The 27,051-nt window shown below is 41.6% G+C and overlaps 1 protein-coding gene and 1 pseudogene across 1 annotated transcript; one reads left to right on the forward strand and one right to left on the reverse strand.

Moving 5' to 3' along the window:
• The first annotated feature begins 6,533 nt into the window (after positions 1-6,533).
• On the forward strand, positions 6,534-7,584 carry LOC100754273 (annotated as a pseudogene).
• Positions 7,585-18,980: 11,396 nt separating this feature from the next.
• Bsph1 (binder of sperm protein homolog 1) lies at positions 18,981-26,024 on the reverse strand. The gene is made up of 5 exons (XM_035449189.1): positions 25,919-26,024; positions 25,646-25,666; positions 23,599-23,628; positions 20,099-20,230; positions 18,981-19,123 (listed from the first exon to the last, which is right to left on the reverse strand). Exons 1-5 carry the CDS (start codon positions 26,022-26,024, stop codon positions 18,981-18,983), a joined length of 432 nt encoding a protein of 143 aa, XP_035305080.1.
• Between the last annotated feature and the right edge of the window lie 1,027 nt (positions 26,025-27,051).

Genomic DNA, 27,051 nt, shown 5'->3' on the forward strand with positions numbered 1-27,051 from the left:
TGAAAAATCTTTTCCCAACCTTTAATTCTTAGGTACCATCTGTCTTTGAAGTTGAGGTGTGTTTCTTGTATGCAGCAAAAGGATGGATTCTGTCTTTTTATCCAGTCTGCTAATCTGTGTCTTTTAGTAGGCAAGTTAAGACCATTAATGTTGAGGGATATTAATGACCATTGATTGTTCATTCTTGTTTGCCTTGGATTTGGTAGTGGTTGTGAAATTATGTGTGGGATTCCTGTCCCTTTTTCCTTTTGGCTGTTGGTAAAGTGGGATTATCTATTGCCTATATTTTTCTGGTTGTTACACTAATTCTTTGTACATTGATTTCTGGGTTGTTTTGTATGGGAGAGTGAATCAAGATTGGCCTGAGGCTTCCCCCTAGTAGGTTCCTGAGGAACATGTAGAAACATTCACCATTTCTTCAGTGTTCATACATGAACACTGTCTTCTTGACAGGCAGCTTAGCCAGATCAAACATTGTTGGTGCCCATATTTTACATACATGACTAATAATGTTATGTTTTCTCCATTATTTACTCTTGAGCCATGGGAAGCCAAAATGATTGCAGCTAAATGTCCAATAAGTAATGAATGAATTTGTGGTACATTTACACAATGGAATGCCTCTGCTCCATTAAAAAAAAAATCATGAAGCCCTGTCATGGACAGTAACATAGACATGAAGGGCATCATGGTACATGTAGCAAGCCAGTAGTAAAAAGACAAATATCACATCATAAAATCCATGTGGAGTCTAAAAACATTGATCTTGGCTAATACTCAGTAGGGACCAGGGAAGGCAGCTGGAAGGGGCATGGAGAAGTTGACTAGTGAATACAATATTACATTTAGATAGAAGTATTAAATTCTGGTATTCTGTGGCACACTAGATGGGTATAGTTTAAAATAATGAATAATGAGCCACTCTAAGTTACAAGGAAGGGTTTTTTGGATAGTTTCTTTTGTTGGGATGACTGAAGGAATCTGAATTCTTTGAATTGTGGCATTTTGATCCCCTGTGACCTCAGCAGCTCCCTGAGACACAGAGAGCAATTGCAACAATCAGCCCAAGAGAGGATCCCTGAGACACGGACACCAACTGCAAGGATTGGACCAAGAGGAAAAGACACTGCCTGTACCAATTGGAGGAAGAGATGGATAGGTGCCAATGAAAGAATATGGCAACACCAGAACCTAGTGCTCCTACAACAGGAAGACCTGAACATCCTAATCCAAAAGAAGCAGAACAAAAAACCTTAAATATAACTTTATGAAGATGATAGAGACCCTTAAAGAGGAAATGAAAAACTCTCTTAAAGAAATGGAGGAAAACACAAACAAAAAAATTGGAAGAAATGAATAAATCTCTTAAAGAATACTAAGGAAAAAAACAAGTGAAGCAAACAGTTCAAGACTTGAAAATTAAAATAAAGGCAATAAAGAAAACACAAACCAGCTGAGCAGTGGTGGCTCACACCTTTAGTCCCAACACTCAGGAGGCAGAGACAGGCAGATCTCTGTGAGTTCAAGGCCAGCCTGGTCTTCAGAACAAGTTCAAGGACAGACCCAAAGCTACGCAGAGAAACCCTGTCTCAAAAAAATAAAAATAAAAAAGAAGGAAGGAAGGAAGGAAGGAAGGAAGGAAGGAGGAAGGAAGGAAGGAGGAAGGAAGGAAGGAAGGAAGGGAGGGAGGGAGGAAGAAGGAAGGGAGGCAAGAAAGAAGGTAGGAGGAAGGAAGGAAAGAAAAAGGAAGGAAGGAAGGAAGGAAGGAAGGAAGGAAGGAAGGAAAATAAAAACCAAGGAAGTTCTGGAAATGGAAAATCTGTGTAAACAATCAGGAACTACAAATGCAAACATAACCTACAGAATACAAGAGATGGAAGACAGAATATCAAGAGTTGAAGATACAATAGAGGAAATAGATTCAAAAGTCAAAGAAAATGTTAAATCCATCAAATTTTTAACACAAAACATCCAGGAAATCTGGGACAACATGAAAAGACCAAACCTTGTGGATCTCTGGACATTTCCCTAGTGCCAGATTTCTCTTTACACCTATAATGGCTCTGTTCAGAGATCCACAAGGATGAATCCAACTAAGAATCTGAGCAATAGTGGAGAGGCTACCTTAAATGCTCTTCTCCTATAACAAGATTGATGACTACCTTAAATGCCATCCTAGAGCCTTCATCCAGTAGTTGATGGAAGCAGAAGCAGACATCCACAGCTAAGCACTGAGCTGAACTCATGGAATCCAGTTGCAGAGAGGGAGGAGTAATGAGCAAAGGGGTCAAGACCATGATGGGGAAGCCCAAAGAAACAGCTGATCTGAGAAAGTGGAAGACCACAAACCCCAGTCTGGCAGCTGGGGAACCAGAATAGAATGAACCAAGCTCCCTGAACATGAGTGTTAATTAGGAGGCCTGGGCAGTCTATGGGGCCTCTAGCAGTGGAACCAATATTTATCCCTAGTGCATGAATGGATTTTGGGAGCACATTCCCCATGAAGGGATACTCTCTCAGTCTAGATACATGGAGGAGGGCCTAGGCCCTGCCCCAAATGATGTGACAGACTTTGATTATCCCCCATGGAAGGCCTCACCCACCCTAGGGAGTGGATGGGGTAGGATGAGGGGATCGGTGGGGGGGGCATTTGGGGATGGAAGGGAGAGGAAACTGGGATTTATATGTAAAATAAGATTGTTTCTAATTTAAAAGAAAAAAGAAAAAGAAAAGACCAAACCTAAGAATAATAGTCATAGAAGAATTCCAGCTAAAAGGCACAGAAAATGTACTCAACAAAATAACAGAAGAAATCTTTCCCAACCTAAAGAAGGACATGCCTATGAATGTACAAGAAGCTTACAGAACACCAATATACTGGACCAAAACACAAAAGTCCCCTCACAATGTAATAATCAAAATGCTAAACATACAGAATAAACAAAGAATATAAAGAGCTGCAAAAAGGGGAAAGGCTGAGTAATATAAAGACAGAGCTATCAGAATTACACCTGACTTCTCAATGGAAACTCTGAAAGCCAGAAGGTCCTGGACATATGTGCTGCAGACACTAAAGGACCATGGATGCCAGCCCAGACTACTATACCCCGCAAAGCTTTCAATCACCATAGATGGTGAATTGTGCCATTTTACTTGACTGAGTATAAACATCACAACTCAAAGTCTATTTTTTTCTAGTTAGAAGACACATCTTCATTATATATTCACACACACACACACACACACACACACACACACACACAGAGAGAGAGAGAGAGAGAGAGAGAGACAGACAGACAGACAGACAGACAGACAGACAGACAGACAGACAGACACACTATGTAATAATAAAAATTTCAGGAGAGAATACATAAAGCAGAACTATAAAACAATGTCTCCAATGAGCCTAAGTGAAAAAATTCTCAATAGTATAATTGAAAATTGAACTCAGCTGTTCCCTAAGAAGATTATATCTACATATAAATATGTCTCTCACCACTTAACAAAGAATCTTTTCTTTACAACAGAGAGACCATTACAGAAAACAACTAGTCAAAATATAAAGAACAATTAATCCTGAGGTGCCCATCTCCAGAAGATACATCTCCAACATAATTCCTGCATCTAAGGCTTGGGAAACACCGTGGAAGAGCAACAGAAAGAGTATAAGAGTCAGAGGTCAGGAAATCTGCTATAAGATTGTGTCTCCTAGAAACGGTAGGGAAGCTTCACCCGTGATACCTCAACAATATGGCTGCCTAAACAAGACCTAAATACGGACAGCACCAATGAACATGTTAACACAGAAAGGAGAAATCTCAGAGAGTGACACCTTTAGACAAAGAACTAATGACAACTGGTAGCTGCTGAAAGAGGGAGAAATTAGCCTCTCCCAGGGATGAGCCTTCTCAGCTGGTTATCCAGTATAAAACTGTCAGCCCTGAAATCATATAGACACAAGCGACAGAAACAGACTCACCAGGTTGTATTTATATACCTATGTACTTGTTTATATGATATGTATATGTGTGTGTGCGTAATAAAGTAAAAGGCAGTAAAGTAAGATGATGTGATGGAGGTACATATGAGGAGTTAAAATAAATCCCTTTATCGTTGAGTTTATTCTGTTAAATATTTTGTTGCAGCAATGGCAACATTTAGCTACTTTCAGAGAATTGGTACCCAGGAGTGGAGTCATTACTACTATCACTAATGCTGGTCACTTGTATCACTTGTATCTTTGGAACTGGTATGTGGGAGAAATGTGGGCGAATGTGCCGCTGTGACCTGGTGAATCCTGATGATGCTGTAAGCAGAACTTAATGGGCCATTTTGTCAGGGAATGCTGAGAAATCTGGGAAGTGATGGCTGGGCTTATAAAATTTCCAAGTGAGACAGAGAAAGAGATAGGGGACTGGAGAGATGGCTCAGTGGTGAAGAGCACTTGTTCTCACAATGGACCTACATTCAGCTCTCAGCAACCACATAGTGGCTCACAACCATTTGTAATTCCAGTCTTGGGGATCTGATGCCCTCTTCTGGCCTCTGTGGGCACTGCAGGCATATGGTTCAGGGACAACATGCAGACAAAAACACACATGCACATAAATATAAATCCTAAAAAATTAAAAGTTTGGAGCAGAATAAAAATTATAAAACCATTAAAATACAGTAAAGTGAATATACTTCTAAAAATGTAGTAAAATGATAAACAAAGGAAACATCAGAGGTGAAGTTAAAGAAAAAGGAAAATCAAAAAGGAGTAAAAGAATAAAGAACTGTTAGCTCAGTTTCTTTCTGGGTCTTTGAAGACTTGATATGACAGTTAATTGGGAGGAAGGAAGGACAGCTGAACTTGTGGATTTTGTTGGACATTTTGCATTGGTTGCTGAGCCTATATTGAACTTTTTAAAGGCACGCCATGGCTTTAGTAGTGTCTCTTCTTTGTGCCACAGTGCCCTCTACTGGCCAAAATGAGCCTTGTGGTCTCTGGACTTGGGCAGGTTTTCTCACATTGTGTAATTTTAGCTTCTTTGTTAAAAATCAGGTATTCATGGGTGTGTGGATTAATATCAGGGTCTTCAATTCGATTCCATTGGTCTACCTGTCTGTTTTTATGCCAATATCAAGCAGTTTTCATTACTATAGCTCTATAGTAGAGCTTAAAGTCAGGGATGGTGGTGCCATGGTGACCAGCATTAGTGATAGTAAGGACTCCACTCTTGGGTACCAATTCTCTGAAAGTAGCTAAATGTTGCCATTGCTGCAACAAAATATTTAACAGAATAAACTCAAAGATAAAGGGATTTATTTTAACTAACGGGTTTGGATTGGTGTGTGTGTGTGTGTGTGTGTGTGTGTGTGTGTGTGTGTGTGTTCTAGTGGTGGTTTGAATAATACGTCTTCCCTATTCGCTGACGTTTGAATATGTTGTTGACAGTTTGTAGCTCTGTTTGGGAAGGCTTAGGTGTGATCTTGCTGGAGGAAATATGTCACTGGGAGAAGGCTTTGAGGTTTCAAAAGACTTGCTCCATTCCCAGTTTCTTCCCTCTGCTTCCTGTTTGTGATTTGAGAGGTGCGCTCTCAGCTTCCGCTCCTGCTGCCATGCCTTCACTCGGCCACTATGGACGCTAAACCTCTGGCATTGTAAGCTCAATTAAACTCTTCATTTTATGAGTTGCCTTCTTATTGTTGTCTTATCACCCACAATAGAAGAGCAATTAATACAAGAGCTTTTCCCACGTGTATCTTGGTGCGCCATGTGTGGGGTACTTTTGGAAGCCAGATGGAAGTGGGGAATCCCCTGGAACTGGCCATTACAAATAATTGTGAGCTGCCATGTGCGAGCCGGGAATTGAAAAAGCAGCAAATGCTCTTAACGCGTGAGCCATCTCTCCTGCCCGTTAGCTCATCCAGGCCATCGTAATGAGGTGATGCACTAAATCAGCTGTGAAAAGGGGGGCATTAAACAGCTAGTCACGTTGTGTTCCACAGTCACTAAACAAAAAGAAAAAAATGGATCCTAGCATTCCATTCACTTCCCTCTTTGTATTTAGTCTGGGATCCCAGTCCATGGAATGGTGTCACTGTCATTCAGGGTTAAGTCTTCTTCTCACAGTATAAATGTCCTATAGAAATAGTGAAACAAAGTAGATATAGATTGGTACCAGCCAGGCAACACATACGAAAAATGAGAGTTTCTCTTCAGAGACCAATTAATAAGGACTTACTAGGCAATTGCAAATCTCAGAAATTGGTAGTCTTCCCATTCCATTTACAGTTTCTGGAGGGGTGATAATGATATTTATACAGGATCCTTTTTCTGACTATCAGCAAACAGTGAATAAAAAGCATTATCTGTATTAAGTGTTGGATAGAATCTAGTTGAGGAAACACGAAACTTTTTTATAGGCCAAATTGGCTTTATTACCAATGAGAGTAATACATATTTACAGCATACAGAAGGATTATCCTACAGCATTTCTCCCTTTCTATCTAGTCAAAAAAGGTTTTGGACATACACAGATGAGGAGGAGCTGGGGATGGCACCGGCCAAAACGCTGACCATGTTCCTGAAACTGCTGGCCACCGGCTTCTACGTCATGAGCTCTTTCATTGTGGTGGTCAACAAGAGCGTGCTCACCAACTACAGATTTCTGTCCTCGCTATGTGTTGGACTTGGCCAGATGGTGGCCATGGTAGCAGTTCCCTGGGTGGGAAAGGCACTCGGGGCAGCGAAGTTTCCTGTCTTTGACAGAAATGTACCTCGAAAGACATTTCCACTACCTCTACTATATTTTCGGTTCCAAATCACCAGACTGTTCAGCACAAAGAAACTGAACATACCCATGTTTACAGTTCTCCATTCTGTTTACAATGTTTGCTGGAGGAGCTCTACTCAAGAAGACTTTTTCTTGCGGGTATTAAGAGGACTGTATTTGCAATGATTATCGGAGCCTTTGTAGATGCCGGCTCTGACTTGGCATTTGATCTGGAAGGATATGTTTTTGTTTTGATCAATGACATCCCTACAGCAGCAAACGGTGCATATGTGAAACAGAAGTTGGATTCAAAAGAGCTGGGAAAGTATGGCCTGCTCTATTACAATGCACTGTTCATGATCCTTGCCACCCTGGCCATTGCGTATTTTACAGGAGATGCACAAAAGGCGATGGAGTTTGAGGGCTGGACACAAGCACTGTTCCTTCTGCAGTTCACTCTCTCCTGTGTGATGGGGTTTATCTTGATGTATACAGTACTGTGCACTCGGTATAATTCTGCTCTCACCACAATAGTTGACTGCATTACTATATTAATAACTTATACTGGAATGGTCTTTGGTGGAGATTATGTTCTCACATGGACTTTTTTTTATTTGAATTACAAACAAGATTGAATTACATGACAATCCCAGTTCCCTTCTCCCTCCCTCCCTCCCCTACCACATGGACAAATTTTATTGGCCTAAATATCAGTATTACTGGAAGCCTGGTGTATTCTTACATCACTTTCACTGAAGAGCAATTGAGCAAACAGTCAGAGGTCAATAGCAAGCTGGACACTAAGGGGAAAGGGGCCATATGACCTGATGACCACCACTCACGTACCCTGAAGACACTGAGGTGTCCAGACTCTAGGGCGTAATATTCCTTTGCAATTGTATGACACAAAGGATTGATTGTTGCCTTGGAAAATGTATTGACTGCATGTTAACTATGTTTGAATTAATTTATATCAGACTGGAAAATGTTCTGGGTGGGTTTTAGTTTACCTTTCTTCTCGATGACAGTGAAACTAAAGTGTTTTGAAATCTTCTGCCCCGTAGCTTGCTATCCAGGTGACCCTGGCAGTGTATACAATGTGCTCCAGCTGCAGCTGCCTTCCAGTGGGCTGTGTCCAGAGGCAATTTAGCTGGAAATGCAGCCTAAGATATGAACTTTCTTCTTTTTTTAATTGCCTTATCTTCATAGTACCACTACATTTACCACAGGTGACAACTTTGGCACTGAGAACACCACGAGGCTCTGAAGCGTTTTGCTTACCCGGGTTGTGTGGGGTGAGCAGAGTGTCTGATTCCTCTTTGTTCAGTAGGACATAAGCAAGGGGTGGAAGAAGCTGGCCATTATTCTGTTAGTCACCCAACTCCATCAAAGACTTAAAAAGGAAATAATACTACCTGAGCAAGCAGAAGGTGCCAGCAAGCGACTTCCAAAAGATGTGAGAAATGACAGAAACAGCTGGCTGCCTGGACAGTCTCCTAAGGTCATCTGTAATGTTGGGGAATCTATCTTTGTCCCACAGGCTTAGCCTGTCTGACAGACTTTGCTGTGATGCAGGGAATTTCAAAGGACTGTCATACCTTGTCTTGGCAAAGCTGGGTAGTTGTGTTTCGTTTGTCCTAATGGTCCATTTTGGACAGTAACTGTCAGCAATTGAGGCAAGGTCAGGGAAACATGAAGCTCACTCTTACTTGGTGCTTCCAAGAAAATGACCCAACCATAGTACATGGTTGTGCATTATCCAGGAGCTTGTGGCCAAAAAGCTAGTCAGGTAATCGAGAAAACAGAAAGAATAAAATATGTCTTAATCATAGAAAATCTAACCAGGGGGAGTGTATATCAATAAACATCCTACCAGCTCAGTCATTCCATGCAAGAATTGTGGCCACAACTTCACAACTTCAACTCCTCCATTGGAGCTTGGTGATGGGACTGGAACTGGCTGGATCCTTAGAATTAATCTCAGATAAAAACCTGTGCCTTACCCCCTGCCACCAAAAAACAGACTCTACCAACACTGTCAATAGATGCAAGAGACACTATCAAAGAATCATGGTGATTCTATCCCTAACTTCAAACTCCACTATAGAGCTATAGTAATAAAAACAGCTTTGTACTGGCATAAAAACTGGCAGGTGGATCAATGGAATCAAATCAGAGACCCTGATACAAATCCACACAACTATTAACACCTGATTTTTAACAAAGAAGCCAAAACAGTACAATGGGAAAAGGAAAGCCTCTTTAACAAATGGTGCTGCCCTAACTGGATACTGACTTGTAGAAGATTGCAAATAGATTCATATCTAATGCCATGTAAAAAGCTGAAGTCCACGGGCGTTGGTGGCGCACGCCTTTAATCCCAGCACTCGGGAGGCAGAGGCAGGTGGATCTCTGTGAGTTTGAGACCAGCCTGGTCTACAAGAGCTAGTTCCAGGACAGCTTCCAAAAGCCACAGAGAAACCCTGTCTTGAAAAACCAAAAAATAAAAATAAAAAAAAGCTCAAGTCCAAGTAGATCAAGGACCTCAACATAAACCCAGCTACACTGAACCTGATAGAAGAGAAAATGTGAAGTAGCCTGGAACACATTGGCACAGGAGACCACTTCCTAAATATAATACCAGTAGCACAGACGCTGAGACAAAAAATCAGTAAATGGGACCTCCAGAAACTGAAAAGCTTCTGTAAGGCAAAGGACACTGTCAGTAAGACAATACGTCAGCCTATGGGATGGAAAAAGATCTTCACCAACCCCACATCTGACAGAGGGCTGATTTCCAAAATACATTAAAAAAAACTCAAGAAACTAGACATCAAAATATAGGATAACCCAATTGAAAATTTGGGTACAAAGCTAAACACAGAATTCTCACCAGAAGAATCTCAAATGACAAAAAGATATTTAAGGAAGTGCTAAACATCCTTGAATCATCAGGGAAATGCAAATCAAAAAGACTCAGAGATACCCTCTTATGTGTGTCAGAATGGCTAAGATAAAAAATACTGAGGACAGCTTATAGTGGAGAGGATGTGGAGTCAGGGGAACACTCTTCCACTGCTGGTGGGAGTACAAAATTGTACAGCTGTTTTGGAAATCAGTACGTAAGTTTCTAAGAAAACTGGGAATTTATCTACCTCAAAACCCAAAGATACCAGGAGAAGGGGAGAAGAGGAGGGATGCAGAGGACATGAGGGAGCAGAAAGGCTGAGTCAGGCGAAGAATAGAAGATAACAAGAATGGAGACATCATAATAGAGGGAGATATTTTAGGTTTACAGAGAAATCAGGCACCAGGGAAATATCTGGAGATCTACAAAGATGACACCAGCTAACAATCTAAGCGCCAGAGGAGAGGCTACCTTAAATGCCCTCCCCTGATAATGAGATTGATGACTGACTTCTATGCCACCTGATAGCCCTCATCCAGCAGCTGGTGGAAGTAGAAGCAGACACCCACAACTAATCATTGAACTGAATTGGAATCCAGATGCAGACGAGTGAAGAGCAAAGGGGTCCAGGCCAGACTGGTGAAACCTACATAAACAGCTAACCTGAACATCCGGGAACTCTTGCTCCCCAGACTGATAACTGGGATACCAGCATGGGACAGATCCAGACCCCAGGGACATGGGTTTCAGTGAGGAAACCTCGGAAATCTACGGGACCTGCTGTAGTAGTTCAGTACTTATCCCTAGCATAGGTGTGGACTTTGGGAGCCCATTCCACATTGAGGAATACTCCCTGAACCAAGATACATGGGAGTGGGCCTAGGCCCTATCCCAAAGGATATGATAGACTCTGATGACACCCTATGAAAGGCATCACCATCCAGGGGAAACAAAAAGGATATGTGATAGGTAGGGTTTTAGTTGCTGGGGTAGAAGGGGAGGATGGAAGGGAGAAGGGAATTGGGATTGTCATGTAAGACAATCTTGTTTCTAATTCAAATTTAAAAAAAAATTGGGGGAAAAAAACCAGAGATACCACTCTTGGGCATTTGCCCAAAGGAAGTTCAATCATACCACAAGGATATTTGCTCAACAATGTTCATAGCAGCATTATTTATAATGGTTGGAACCTGGAAACAATCAAGATGCCCCTCAACCAAAGAATGAATAAGGAAAATTTGGTACACTTACACAATGGAGTACTACTCAGCAGTAAAAAAGGATGACCTCATGAAATTCTCAGGCAAATGAACGGAACTAGAAAAAAACATCCTGAATAAAGTAACCCAGACCCAGAAAGGCAAACACTATATATGTATTCACTCATAAGTGGATATTAGATGTAAAGCAAAGTATAACCAGACTAAAATCCACAGCTCCAGAGAATCTAGGTAAAAAGGAGGACACTAAGAGGGATACATGGATCATACTGGAAAGAGAAAATAGATGATATTTACAGGTTAAACTGGAGCCCTCATCCAGTAACTGATAGAACCAGGTGCAGATATCCACAACCAAGAATCAGGCCAAGCTCTGGGAATCCAATCAGAGAGGAGGGAGGGAACGCATGAGCAAGAGAGATTGAGATCACAATGGAGACATCTTCATAAACACCTAACCCACGCTCGTGGAAACTCATGAACTCTAGACCTACAAACTACGGAGACTCCAAGGGACCCAACTAGGCCTTCCATGTGTGGAAGACAGTTGTGAAGTTTGGACTAGCTGAGGGGCCCCTGGCAGGAGGACCATGATGCAAACCTGGTACGTAAGCTAACTTGTTGGAGCCCATGCCCTATTGTGCGATGCCATGTTCAGTGTTAATGCATAGGAGAGGGGCCTGGCCCTTCCCCAACCTACTCATGAGGAGTGGGCTGAGGGTATGCTGGGGCGGGGAGTGAGGAGTGGGAGGAAGTAAGGGGGACAGGAGGAGGAGTTGGAGGGAGAACTGTGGTTGGAATGGAAAATGAAATAAAAATTTTTAAAAATGTGGGGGAAGCATCTGAGCCCACAACCAGTTTCTCATTAATTGGTTCAGAGCACCACCTGCTGAAACCTAACCAATGTTTACCCTTCCAAGCAAAATCTACAATCCATGTTCTTGGAAAAGTCAATGTTCTTGCCTACAGCATTTTCTTCTACGAATTCTAACAGTTTTTCCAGATATCAGTCCACTGTTTTGCATTTGTGGATCAAATCAGTAATATTAAATGTTTTCTGTCTTGCTCTTGGTCTTTTGGGCAATTACTGTATCTTGTTTAAATGTAGTGCTTGTCTATCAGTGTCGTTTGTGCTTTGCAAAGGAAAGGATAAAAGACCATAATTTTGTGAAATGGAGAGTATAAGAAGGATATTAATGGCTAACCAGATAATGCATAATCTACCTTTCTAACTATTAATTGGTATCATTTAGCAATTTCTTGAATTTATATATTTTTGTCTACCTGTTTTTTACCCACACATTCATTTTCTTTAAGTACACTAAATGTAAACTTCTTCATCTTTCGTCCAATTTGATCCTTCAGTTAACTAGCCTGTTATAGATTGTTTTATTTTATTTTATTGAGACCGGCTGTTCTATGTATGCCTTGCTTTGAACTCATGGAAGTCCTCATACTTCAGCCTTTTGATTGCTGGGATTATAGGCATGTGCCACTGGCTTATAATTTTAAAAATATTTTCGCTCAGGTTTTTTAATTAATATTTTTTTACTTTTTGAAAAACAAACATGATATGTACTCACTCATATGTGGATTTTAGACATAGAGTAAGGGATTACCAGCCTACAATCCACACTGCCAGAGAAATTAGTAAACAAGGAAGACCCTAAAAGAGACAAACTTTGTCCCCTAGAGAAGGGGAAAGGGTCACCATCCCCTGAGCAAATTGAGAGCATGGGAAGAGGGCAGAGGGAGCTATGAGAGTGAGAAGGGAAGAAAAGGAAGGATGCAGAGGTCATGAGGGAGCAGAAAGGTTGTGTCAGGGGTAGATTAGAAGAAAGGATATGTGAGAGGTAGGGGTAGTAGGGGAGGAAGGGAGGGAGAAGGGAACTGGGATAGTCATGTAATTCAATCTTGTTTGTAATTCAAATAAAAATAAATAAATAAATAAATAATTTTTTTACTTTCTGAAATTTAAAAAAAAGTCATGGTGATTTCAACCTCAAGGAGCTAGGCTAATGCTTGAGAAGACAAGTGGTAGAAATTTGTGCACACTCTTCGATGGCTTGGGACTCCTGATTCTTGGAACAAAAGGTTACCCAGTGGTCATATGCAACGTTCTTGGACAGTAACCATCATGAGCCCTGGTTTATGCCTCCCAGGAGAAACTGGCATACACCACACCCATCTCATGTTCCTCATGCAAAAGTGGGTAGTTATGAAGTAGAAAGTCTCTCCTGACATTGACGCTGATATTTCTCCTCTATCTGTACCTCTCTCCATGATAACAAGGCTTGGTGAACCATGTGCATCGGGCCTATGTATTCATATGTAGCTCCTCCATGTGTTTGGATCCTGACCCAGACAGCACAGTTGTGTTGCACTTCAACATTCCCTAGTTATCATCTCCCTCATTCTTTCATGAATGAACACTATTTTAAACAAAATTGTAAGACAGAGACAGAGAGAGAGAAATTTGGGAGACTCTAAGGAGAAGTTTCTTGTATAGTAGGAGGCTCCAATCCACTTCATGGTTGGATGTCTCTGTTGTCTTGGATCATGTGGTGGCAGGCTATCCCAGCAAGGAATACATGGTGGAGAAGAACCACTCGCTCACTTTGTGATGCATCAACAAAGAGAGGCAAGAAGGGACTTGTCTGTCAACATCATCCTCAGTGGCTCAACTGCCAATAACTGGACTTCATCTCACTAGGCTCCACCTTCTAAAGGTTTTACCACCTCCCAGTGGTGTGCACCAACAATGCCCAGCCTTCAGTTTGCTTCTTTATACCACTCAGCACCCACCACCCACGGTGGTCTGAACCCTTCTGTGTTAACCATTAACCAAGAAAATGTGTAGTCTGCCATTTTGAAATTTTAATACATATGTCAGCGTGGTAGTTTGAATAAAAATTGCCCCCATAGGCCCTAAGGAGTGGCACTCTTAGGAAATGTGGTCTTGTTGGAGCAAGTGTAGCTTTGTCGGGAGAGGTGTGTCACTAGGGGGGCAGGCTTGTGGTCTCAAATGCTCAAGTCACTCTCTTCCTGCTGCCTTCAGATTCGGATCTAGAACTCTCAGCTCCTTTCCCACCACCATGTCTGCCTACGTACCAATACTCTCCAAAGAAAAATGACTCTCCTTCCAGCAGCCATTTACTGCCCTTAGCTCCTCAGCTAGGAGTGAAAGCTATTCCCTCCCTATCTATGCTCAGATTTGTAACTGGCTTGATCTTGGGCAGATCTTGTTCAGAGAAACACAGCTTCTGTGAGTCCATGTATACAATAAAGTCAGGTCCAGAAGACAGTATTTCACTACACATCCCTCCTGTCTCTAGTTCTTTCTTTCTTCTTGCCTGTTCTTCTGCAATATTACCTGATCCTTGAAGAAAAGGGCAGCATTCCTCCATGTTGCCTTTGTTAGTTATTTGTCACACCAACAATAAAAGTAACTAGCATAGCACACACAACCACATACTCAATATTTATCCTTCTGTGTCTGGTTTATTTCACTGAATTGGTTTCAGAGTTCATCTGTGTGGTAGCATGTTTCAACCTAACTCCTTTTAAGTTATGGATGGTATTCCATTGAACAGCTAATCAAAGATTTCACTCAACAACAGAAAGACCAATATGACACCACCAGAATCTAGGGACTCTACTCCAGCAAGATCTGAAAAGCCCAACACAGAGCATGAAGAAGAGATAGACCCCAAAAATTATCTCGGCAAGATGATAGAGACGAAACAAGAAAATCCCTTAAGGAATAGAAGAAAAAGCAAGCAAAAATTACATGAAATAGAGGAAAAGACAAACCAAAAAATTCAAGAAATAAACAAATCTCTTAAAGAATCTAAAGAAACCCAAGAAAAAACAACCAAACAAGTGAAGGAAGCTCTTGAAACAGTTCAAAGCATGAAAGCTGAAATAGATACAATAAAGAAAACACAGAATGAGGTGATGCTGGAAATGGAAAGGCTGGATAAACAATCAGGAACTAAGGATGTGAGTGTAACCAATAGAATTCAAGACATGGAAGAGAGAATCTCAGCTATTGAAGACTCGCTAGAGGATATAAACTCATCGGCCAAAGAAAACCTCAAGTCCAACAAATCCCTAACATAAAATATCCAGGAAATATGGGATACCATGAAAAGACCAAACCTAAGAATAATAGGTATAGAAGAAGGTGAAGAAACACTGCTCAAAGGTACAGAAAACTTATTCAACAAAATCATAGAAGAAAATTTCCCCAACCTACAGAAGGATATGCCTATGAAAGTACAAGAAGCTTACAGAACACCAAACAGACTAGACCACAAAAAGAAGTCCCCCCAACACACAATAATCAAAACACCAAATCTACAGAATAAAGAGAAAATATTAAGAGCAGCAAAGGAAAAAGGCCAAGTAACATATAAAGGCAAACCAATCAGAATCACACCCGACTTCTCAGTGGAAACTCTGAAAGCCAGAAGGTCTTGGATAGATACCCTACAAGCACTAAGGGAGCATGGATGTCAACCAAGACTACTGTACCCAGCAAAACTTTCAATCACTATAGATGGAAAAAACAAGATATTCCATGACAAAAACAGATTTAAACAATACACATCCACAAATCCAGCACTACAGAAGGTTCTGGAAGGAAAACTCCAACCCAACGAACATAACTACACTCAAAAAAAAAAAAACAGGCAATAGTTAATCTAATTTTACAAAACACAAAAAGAAACAAGAGGGCGAAATCCACACACAATGACACCACCAACAATAAATCCAAAACAAACAAGAAACAACAAACAATGGACATTAATATCCCTAAATGTCAATGGTCTTAACTTACCCATAAAAAGATATAGGCTAACAGAATGGATACGAAGACAGAATCCATCCTTCTGCTGTTTACAAGAAACACACCTAACTTCAAAGATAGGCGTTACCTCAGAGTAAAAGGATGGAAAAAGATTTTCCCTCAAATGGGCTCAAGAAACAAGCTGGTGTAGCAATCCTAATATCTAACAAATTAGATTTCAAACTAAAATCAATCAAAAGAGATGAAGAAGGGCATTTCATACTCATCACAGGAAAAGTCCATCAAGATGAAGTCTCAATCGTGAACATCTATGCCCCAAATACGAAGACACCCACATTTGTAAAAGAAACATTACTAGAGCTCAAACCACACATAAAACCACACACACTTTTAGTAGGAGACTTCAACACCCCCCCTTCCATCACTAGACAGGACCACCAAACAGAAACTTAACAAAGAAACAAAGGATCTGATAGAAGTTATTACCCAACTGGGTTTAACAGATATCTATAGAACATTCCGTCCAAACACAAAAGAATATACCTTCTTCTCAGCGCCACATGGCACCTTCTCAAAAATTGACCACATAGTTAGCAGCAAAGCAAACCTCCACAGTTACAAAAGAAGTGAAATAACCCCTGTATCTTATCAGATCACCATGCATTAAAGTTAGAATTCAACAGCAATACAAATTGCAGAAAACCTACATATTTGTTGAAAATGAAAATGAATAACACCCAATTGTACCATTCCTGGGTTGAGGAAGAAATAAAATAAAAAAAAGAAATTAAAGACCTAGAATATAATGAGAATGTAGACACAACATACCCAAACTTATGGGATACTCTGCTACCTCAAGATCCAGCCATTCCTCTCTTGGGTTTATACCCAAATAGTGCATTTCATACAACAAGGACATATGTTCAACCATGTTCATAGCAGCATTGTTTGTTATAGCCACAACCTGGAAGCAACCTAGATGCCCCTCCACTGAAGAATGGAAAGAGAAAATGTGGTACATTTATACAATGGAGTACTACTCAGCAGAAAAAAGCAATGGAATCTTGAAGTTTGCAGGCAAATGGATGGAACTAGAAGAAACCATCCTGAGTGAAGTAACCCAGTCACAAAAAGACAAACATGGTATGTACTCACTCATATATGAATTTTAGACATAGAGCAAAGGATTACCAGCCTATAATCCTCTTCGCCAAAGAAACTAGGAAACATGAAGGACTCTAAGGGATAAATGGACCCCAGGAATGGGAAGTGGCATGAACTCCTGAGCTAATTGGGAGCATGAGGGTAGGGGAGAGGGAGCTGCCACAATAAGAGCAGGAGAAGAGGAATGGAAGAGAGGAAATAGAGGAGAAGAAATATTGAGTTGGGGGAAGAATAGAGGAGAGAGGGCAGGATGAAAGATGCCATATTAGAGGGAGCCACTATAGGTCCGAGAAGAGATCTGGAACTAGGGAGTTCTCCAGAGACCTACAAGGATGACAAGATCTGACAATCCAGGCAATGGTGGAGAGGATAACCTAAAAGCCCTTCCCCTAAAATGAGATTGATGACTACTCTTTATGCCATCCTAGAGCCCTCACCCAGTGGCTGATGGAAGCAGAGACAGACATCCACAGATTTACACTGAGCTGAAATTTGGAATTTAATTAAAGAGAGAGAGGAATGAAATCGAAGGGGTCTGTAGCAGGTTGGAGAAACCCACAGAAACAGTTGGCCTGAACAAGGGAGAGCACATCGACCCCAGATGCTGTCTTGGAGGCCAGTACAAAACTGATCCAACCCCCTGAACATGGGTGTCAATAAGGAGGCCTGTGCACTCCATGGAGCCTCTGGTAATGGATTAGTATTTTCCTGGTGTAAGAAGGGACTTTGAGAGCCCATCCCACGTGAAGGGATACACTCTGGCCCTGGACACGTGGGGAAGGGCCCAGGCCCAGCACAGGAAGATTTGGTGGACTTTGCAGAGCCCCCATTGAAGGCCCTACCCTGCCTGGGGAGTGGTGGATGGGGTGGGGGTAGGTTGGGGGTGGGAGAGGAGGGATGGGGGTAAGGAGAGGGAGAGGGAGAAGGGACTTACATGTGAAACAAGCTTGTACCCTAACTTGAACTAATAAAAAAATAAAAAATAAAAATAAATTTAAAAAAAGATTGCTATCTGGGTTCCAAGATGGGAGCCTCTGAGTATGGAGCCCCACATCCTGCCAACTGTCTAGCTAACCAGATTTCATGGAACCCTGCTGACAAGCTCACTGGAGCTCTTCCCATCATCTTGGTACCTATAGCAATAAGCCCACAGCGGTTAAGGTTTGCACAAGCTCTTTTATGTTCTAGATGAATCAGGAGATAGGTACAGCACCCACCAATTCACACAGTACAAGAGACAGCTCTCACTGTCTAGTATTGATAATTCCTCACTATCTTCTATTTGAAACCCTTTGAATTCTGCTCAGTTGACTTCCCCTTTTGGACAATTTAGGAAGTCTTTGCTTGTCAGTAGAGTATTCCAAAGCTGCTTTGTGTTGCTGTGGTGTTTCCATAGAAAAGTCCTTCTCATCTGTTAGGGTAGGTTTGGGGTCTGCTGTCCTTCTTTTGGGTAAAAAGATGAGGCATTTTCTGAGTGTTCTACACTGTCAGATACAAATGGTGCTAGGAAGGGGCAGGGTGGATCACGAGATGAGTTGGTGCAGATACAAAACAAAGGGGACACGGTGCAGAGCAAGAGTTCTCAGAATTTGGCTTTTCTTCACAATGAACTCCTAATTGACTTACTTGGACCATTTTCATCTTCAAAGCAAAACCAAGTAGAAGTTATAAGGTTTCTCATATTCTCCTTGTTCCCACACAAGTATTACTTCCCCTATTATCAACACCCCCATCTGAGTAGTGTGACTGTGACATCTAAAGAAACTACATTGACAGGATGCTTTAACCTGACCTGGTATTTTTAAGTGCTTCATTTTATACACATAGCAAATAAAGTGTGGGAGCTAAACAATAATTCTCCATAAAATACTATAATCCATCATCTAAACCCCAAGTCTTCTACAGTCAGAGCATCTTCAACTCACATCCTAGAAAAAGAAAATTTAAATTTAAGCAAAAACTTGTAATGAAGATTGCACCTCTTCCTCTCCTGACTAAAAGAAAGAGGAAAAGTCTTCCCCAAGAAAAATCAGTATTTTCCTTCCTTCTCTTCCTCCCCCCGATTCTCCCCCCTCCTCTCCCTCCTCCTCATCTTTATCTAGTAAATCTCACCATTATTTACAATATTTCCAAGTCTGGTCTTTGTTGAAATTTGGGGTGAGTGAACACCACTTTTTTCCAAACACCTCCCCATCCTCTGTGCAATCCCAGTAGATCATGTTTCTGAACCAGAAGGGAAAGGAACACTGAGCATAGTCTGTAAGAGAAAGAGTCTTTGGGAAGAGGAATGCTTTCTTCTTTACAACACACACACACACACACACACACACACACACACACACACACACACACACACACACTCACACACACACACACACACACACACACCACACACACACACACACACACACACACTCACACACACACACACACACACACACACACACTCACACACACACACACACACACACACACACACACAGACACACACACTCACACACACAGACACACACAGAGACACACACACACTCACACACACACACACACAGACACACACTCACACACACACAGACACACACTCACACACACACACACACACACACACAGACTTCTGCACTATATCCTCTTCCTTAGTCCACCAATGAATTATGGAAGTTAAATTGGTACTACCCTACAATCCACTTCTCCTTTCATGTGCTTCTAGTAGTTTCCTTATAAAGATGATGGAGTCAAAACACCTCTAATGCATCTTTGATTATATGTGATTTTGATGCCATCAAAAATCATGCATCTTGGGGACTGGAAAGACAGTGTATGAAGTCCTCACTGTGCAAACAGGAGGATCCAAGTTCAGATCCCTAAGACAACCCCCCCCAAAAACAGCCAGGCATAGTATTACATGCCTCTAATCTCAACACTGTGGAGGTAGAGAAAGGCAGATTCCCCTGGTCAGCAGGTAATCTCAACAAATTAGCAAACTCCAGGGTTAATTTAATAAGTAATAGTAAGGTAGAGAGTAATAGAAGGAGATACACAATATCAATCTCTGGCTTCCCCACACACCACAGATACACACCCACACATTCTCACACAACAGCAACAAAGAAGTTGTGTGTCTCTTATTTTCACTCAGAATTTTCCCTGGATTCTGACTTCTTGCCTGTCACACCAAATGGTCCCCAAGACAAGGGATGATCCCCCTACCTGTGGAATTTATAGTCAAGACTCTTACCTGAGAAAGAACAGTACTTCCAGAAACCTTGAAAAGTCGTGTTCAAAGAACACCACTTGTGTCTTGCATTGAAATTGACACAGTCGTAGAATATTTCATGTCTGTACCAGAATGGGAAGACACAATCAGCATCTAAAAGAAAGCAAAAATCCTTTATCTGTCCCTGAGCCTTTTAGTAACATTTTTAATTAATATCTAACCTAAATGAGAAATTTATATCAACACACCACACACACACATACTCACGGGGCTCAGGGAACATCTCAGAACAGGGGATAGGAAGAATGTAAGGTCAGGAGGATGGGAAGGAGAGTCTGACACACTGTCTTCTAGACATAGCATGGACATTGCTCTCATGAACTCACTCCAGCTGTGCTGACCTGCCTAAGATCAAGCCAACCAAATGAGTCAATATTCCAACGTGCATCACAAAACAGGACCCAGTTAGTTACCAAAAAATAAAAATAAATAAATAAAGAGGACATGGAAAGAGAAATGGGGTGTTAGGGACTTTAGGGGATTGGAACAGAGTGTCAGAGAAGGATATGATCAAAATGCATTGTTTACATATATGGAAAGTGTTGAAGAATAAATATAAACTATTCTACATAACAAGTTTTAATTAAAACAGAATTACATCACATTCCCCCTTCCTTTAAATGTATTAGATTTCTAATTTTTTGTATTTTAGAAAACCTATTCTAACAAATAAATAAAACTATTCTATTTTTTAAAATTTAAGTGAGTTCTTCCATAACTGAAGAGTTGGCTCGATGTTAAGAGCACATACACAAGAAGATTCATGTCCAGTCCCCAGTACCCCAGTGTGGTAGTGTATTATTTATGATTAATAAAGATTGCCTGAAGTATCAGAAAGTAAAGCAGCCAAACCAACAGATCTTACCTATACCAAGCTGAAATGGCAATCCTGTCTCCATGAATCCTCAGAGGCAAATGCTCTGAATTCCTGTATCCTGCTCCTTATATTCCTTTCTCCGCCCATCCATGTCACTCCTGTCTCCATCTCCCTAGTGCTGGGATTAAAGGTGTGTGCCACCTTTGCCTAGCTTCTACAGCTAACTAGCATGGCTGGCTTTGCTTTCTGATACTTCCGGACAGTCTTTATTAAATCATAAATAATATATCACCACACTACAGTGTGGCAACTCACAATTCCTGTAACTCAGGATCCAGGGGCGAGCCTATACTTCTGGCCGCCACAGGCACCTGCACCTATATTTAGGTGTTTACACGGGCACATACATAACTAAAAACTAAAAGAAACTATTTTTTTTTAAAAAAAGATGAGTTTTTCATCAGAATCCCTGACTTCTGAAATCAAAGACACTATTAGAACTGTGAATGCCATTGTGAAAAAAAAATGGGCAATTCCTGGAATCCACAAACTTAAAAGATATTACTTATTTGACTCTGTCTAGGTCAATGCCATGGTTTTTTTTTTTTTTTTGAAACATCTATACTATGGTTAGACAGCTGGTTATAAAATATTTTCCCTATCTCAGTGCTGTTTTGTTCACAGTATCCCAAATTATCACTGGTTAATTTTCTATATAAATTTTAAAATCTGTGATTCTCTATTAGAATAGCAGAAAATTTAAAGTATAAACTTTTAGTGCTGGTAAGAATTTATGGTGACAGCTAACAATCTAAGCAACAGAGGAAAGGCTACCTTAAATACCCTCCCCTGATAATAAGATTGATGACTTTCTTATATGCCACCCAATAGCCCTCATCCAGCACTGGTGGAAGTAGAAGCAGACACCCACAACTAATCACTGAACTGAACTGGAATCCAGTTGCAGGGAAGAATGAGTGATGGGCAAAGGGGTCCAGACCAAGCTGGTAAAACCCACAGAAACAGCTGACCTGAACAACGGGGAGCTCTTGCTCCCCAGACTGATAGCTGGGAAACCAGCATGGGACTGATCCAGACCCCAGTAACATGGGTTCCAGCGAGGAAACCTCGGAAATCTACAGGACCTGCTGTAGTATTTCAGTACTTATCCCTAGCATAGGTGTGGACCTTGGAAGCCCAATCCACATAGAGGAATACTGTCTGAGCCAAGACACATGGGGGTGGGCCTAGGCTCTAACCCAAAGTATATGATAGACTCTTATGAGCCCTTATGGAAGGCCTTACCCTCCCTGGGGAGCAGAAAGGATATGTGATAGGTAGGGTGTTAGTTGGGGGGGGTAGTATGGGAGGAGGGGAGGGAGTGGGAACTGCGGTTGACATGTAAAACAATCTTGTTTCTAATTCAAATTAAAAGAAGGAGAAAGAGAATTTATGGCGGCATATTTCATGTTCTATCTGTTTACAAGAGTAATATGCAATGTTTTATATTTGAAAAGGAGGGAAGAAAATATTTACTAGAAGCAAAATCACTATGAAATCAGAAGAGAACACAATGGCACTGGAGAGACTGCTCGGTCGTTAAGAGCACTGGATGCTCTTCCACAGGATCTGGGCTCAGTTATCAGGCCCCACATAGTGGCTCACAATCATTTGTAACTTCAATTCCAGGAGATTTGGTGGCCTCTTCTGGCCTCCTCATGCACTAGGCATGCATATGGTGAACAGACATACAGACAAGCAGAACACCCGTGCACATAAAATAAAATTAAAGATAAAAATGTAAGAGAATGAGGGATCAGGAAAGGAGCAGGATGGAGGGAGAGAGTAACTAAAGAGATATCTTGATAGACGGGGCCGTTATGGGGTTAGGGAGAAACCTGGTGCCAGGGAAACTCTTAGGAACCCACAAGGATGACCCCAGCTGAGACTCCTAGCAATAGCGGAGAGGGTTTCTGAACTGGCCTTCCCCTGTAATCAGATTGGTGACTACCCCAATTATCATCATACAACCTTCATCAAGTACCTGATGGAAGTAGATACAGAGATCCACAGGCAAGCACTGGGCTGAGCTTTGGGATCCAGTTGAAGAGAGGGTGGAGGGCTTGCATAAACAAGGGGCAGTGACCAAGATCATGACAGGGACACCCACAGAGACAGCTGACCTGAGCTTGTGGGAGCTCCCGGACTCTGGATGGACAGCTAGGGAGCTGGCATGGGACCGACTTAAGCCCTCCACATGTGGGTGACAGTTGTGTAACTTGATCCTTTGTGGGACCCCTGGCAGTGTGACCAGGACCTGTGCCTGATTCATGAGCTGGCTCTTTGGAACCTATTCCCCATGGTGGGGTGCCTTGTTCAGCCTTGATGCAGGGGGGAGGATCTTGGTCCTGTCTCAACTTGGTATGCCATGCTTTGGTGATTCCCATGGGAGGCCTTAGCCCTTCTGAATGGAAACACAGGAGGAGTAGATGGGGGTAGGGTAGAAGGGAGGTGAGGGGAGGGAACAGGAGGAGAGGAGGGAAGGGAAACTGTGGTTGGTATGTAAGATAAATAAAAAATGATGAATAAAAAGTTTTAAGAGGAAGAACACACATTAATAATGAAAATTTTCTGATCAACTTACCTTCTATCTCTGACTTTCTAATGATAGAATCTGGGAAATAAAAATTTAAGTAAAGTTCATTTCAGTCTTAGGCTTTAAGACAGACTCTTCTAGAAAACATTAATAGTTAGGTTAGTCTGAGGAAAAGCAATATTGGCATGAGGTTATGTCAAAGATATCACACATGTTCTGTATTTCAGACCTAGTTTTATCCAGCTGAAATGATTTAATTTATTGAAATCCTACATATTTTTTCATTGCTGGGATTGAACTCAGAGCCTTGTGCACACTGGGCAAGCAATGAACCATGCTCCCAGCCCCTCACTGGAGGACTCTAGGCAGGAGCTCTACCACTGAGTCCACACTTAATCTCTCACTGGGGTACTCTAGGCATGCTCTCTCCTAATCCTGTACATTTCTTAATGACTTAATTCCAAAGTATATGTCATCATCAGTGTAAAGGAGACTACTTCCTCTCTTATAAGCGTCTGATTGACTCAACATGAATTATCCAGAAAATGTATTTATAACATATTTATCTTATATCAACTACAAAGCCAGATTCTAATCATTTCCACCAGCTATACAAGCCAAATAACTTTATAAGGTTAATTCTCTTCCATAATATCAAACACATTAGAAGTCCCCTCTCCAGTCAAGTTAACTAGTCCTGGGTTCCTATGGCTAGTTGGAATAGCAACCAATTAAGAATGCCATTCACAGCTGGGTGGTGGTGCTCGCCATTAATCCCAGCACTCACTCGGGAGGCAGAGGCAGGTGGATCTCTATGAGTCCGAGGCCAGCCCGGTCTACAAAGCTACTCAGAGAAACCTTAACTCAAAAAAATAAAAATAAAGAAGATTGCCATTCACAGCAATAAATTCAGAAAGTCATTACTGGTCGAAGTGAAGAGAATAAGTACCTATGGAGTGTTCAAGTACAAATGGAACACCTATACCCTACACCCTGCCCCTGAGGCTCAGGGAACATCATGGAAGAGGGGTAGAAAGATTATAACAGCCAAATAAAATGTAAGACAAGACCAAGGCCCTGTGGGTACCAGCAGACACACACAGAGATGCACAATTAAAAGTAAAATCGTTCTTTGTGAAAATAGTCAAGTAAAATTAAAATATCTACCAGTAAGGGAAATTTAAAGAAAAACATGCTTTATAATATGTTCGGCTATTACCAAAAACAGCCATGTGAACAGACAGAGAATAGTTCTGTTCCATTATTTCTTTAAGTGTTCAGTCTTTGAGAAAAGAAAATAACAGTCTGACATGTCTATAATGACACACTGAATCACTTAAAAGTATTGTGTTTAAAAGTTATTATTCTTTTTTGTTTTTTAATATTTTTATTAATTGCATGCATTATATTTTGATCATGTTCACTCCCTGTAGAAGCTCCTTCTGGATCCACACCCCATTCCATACCTACTCAAGTTTTTCCCTATACACTATTGGGTGTGTGGCCATCTATTGGAGTGTGACCCACCTACCTGAGTCCACACCCTTAAAGAGAACTAACTCTTCTGCTCCCAGAAGCTATCAAATAGCAATAGCTCCTATTGCTTCCTACCCACCACTCCTAATAACTTATCATTATACCCATAAATTAGTGCAGAACTCGACCCTCATCAGAGAAGCTTCTTTTTTGGAGTAGATGGCAAATTTAACAGACTCCCACACTGGTCGACAGGCAGAGGACAAGACACTGTGAAATGTTCAACTTTAAATGGGAGATCTATCCCATACTCCCTCCTCCCCAGGCTCAGGGTCACTGTGAATGAGAGAATAGAAATATTGTCAGAGCCAGGTACAGTGGATGAAGGCATAGCAGGACAGTTGAACATTTGAATTCACAGCAACTGTGACAGCATCCACAGGGTCCAAGCATGCCCAAGCCATAAAACATCCTTAACCATTTTTAAAGGAACTGACTTTGCTTTGTATATGTACACAAAGTAGTGTTTCATCTTTTAAAAATATGGAATATCCAGTGACACTATTTGTCACTTTTTTTTACAACTTCTAATAAAAAAAAGTTTTTGAAACAAACTCACCCGCGGTTGGTGAATAATAATCTGAAAGACACAAATGGGAACAAATAATTATTTACTAAACTTAACACTTAAAATGAAAGGAACAGAAGTATCTCACCAAGTTCAATTGTTGTGAACATTATAGTTTGAAGATCATTGTTTATACAGGATAAGAAAGTACCCTTGTGACTGGGACTCTAGTCCGGTGATCTCAGAGGTCAGCACAGAACTTATCTTTGGCTCCAATACCCAGGGTCCCATAAAAGAAAGAAGCTTTGGTTCCAGGGACCATACAGATGCCCATAGGTGTGCTGCCACCAATGGCCATGATGGTGTTGGTGGCCTGTGCTGTGGCTGAGGGCTGTTGATGTCCATAGTCCGTGTTGCTGCTGGAAGCCATGTTGATTTGTGTGTGGCCTATGCTGCCACCTGAGGCCATGTTAGTGTCCATGGTCCATGCTGCTGCTGAGGGCCATGTTGGTGACCTTTGTCCTGCTTACACCAGGGAACATGTTGATGTCCATGGCTCATGTTACCACCAAAGGCTATGCGGATGCTTGTGGTCCATGCTGCTGCCTGAAGCCACGTTGATTTCCATGGGCTATGCTGCCACCTGAAACCATATTGATATCTATGGCCCATGCTGCCACCAAGGATCATGTGGGTGTCCATGGTGTCCCGCAGTAGCTGGGGGCCATGTTGATGTTTGTGACCCCTGTTACCATTGAAGCCACGGGGATGTCCAAGGTTTATGCTGTCCGCAGAATCTATGTCGACGTTCATGGCCTGTGCTGTAGCCAGAAACCATGTGGAAGTCCATTATTCATGCTGCTGCTGACTGTAAAGGGCAAGGAAGCTTTTTTCTTTGTAGTGGTATTGATGGCCGCAGACTCATAGTTGAAATTGAGAGACACAAAGGCTTCTGTGATAACCTCTCTCCCCTACTCACCCTCCCAAAAACAGTCTAGACAAGAAGCCATTGAAAAGAACTCTTAAAAATTGTGATAGGGGCCGGGCATTGGTGGCGCACGCCTTTAATCCCAGCACTTGAGAGGCAGAGGCAGGTGGATCTCTGTGAGTTCGAGGTCAGCCTGGTCTACAAGAGCTAGTTCCAGGATAGGCTCCAAAGCCACAGAGAAACCCTGTCTCGAAAAAAAAAAACAAAAAAAAAAATTGTGGTAGGGATGCTGAAGTGTAACTCTTCACAGTTGATGGCTTCTGGTGGGGGTTGGGGAGAAGAAGGACTCAGTTTTCTTTAAGAGGATGGCCACTAGGGGTTTGATCATGCTCCCGTGAGTACACTGGCAACATAAATTGGAATTGATCTTCTTCTCCTTCTTCTTCTTTTTCTTCTTCTTTGGTGTTGAGGGAGGTAACAAGGGTTGGGGTGGAGCTGGGAGGACCGGAAAATGAATGTGATCAGGGTG

This window comes from Cricetulus griseus, chromosome 9 (genome assembly GCF_003668045.3).
Source record: "Cricetulus griseus strain 17A/GY chromosome 9, alternate assembly CriGri-PICRH-1.0, whole genome shotgun sequence".
NCBI classification, from domain to species: Eukaryota; Metazoa; Chordata; class Mammalia; order Rodentia; family Cricetidae; genus Cricetulus; species Cricetulus griseus.

Bases quoted from the DNA above. Each gene is read 5' to 3' on its own strand.
- Bsph1 (XM_035449189.1), bottom strand. From the start codon at position 26,024: ATGGCTTCCAGCAGCAACACGGACTATGGACATCAACAGCCCTCAGCC. The intron at 25,667-25,918 runs GTATGGTCCCTG...TGTGTCTTTCAG, and splicing joins CAGCACACCTATGGGCATCT to ATTATTATTCACCAACCGCG. The intron at 20,231-23,598 runs GTAAGTTGATCA...GCTTTCTTTTAG, and splicing joins TAGAAAGTCAGAGATAGAAG to ATGCTGATTGTGTCTTCCCA.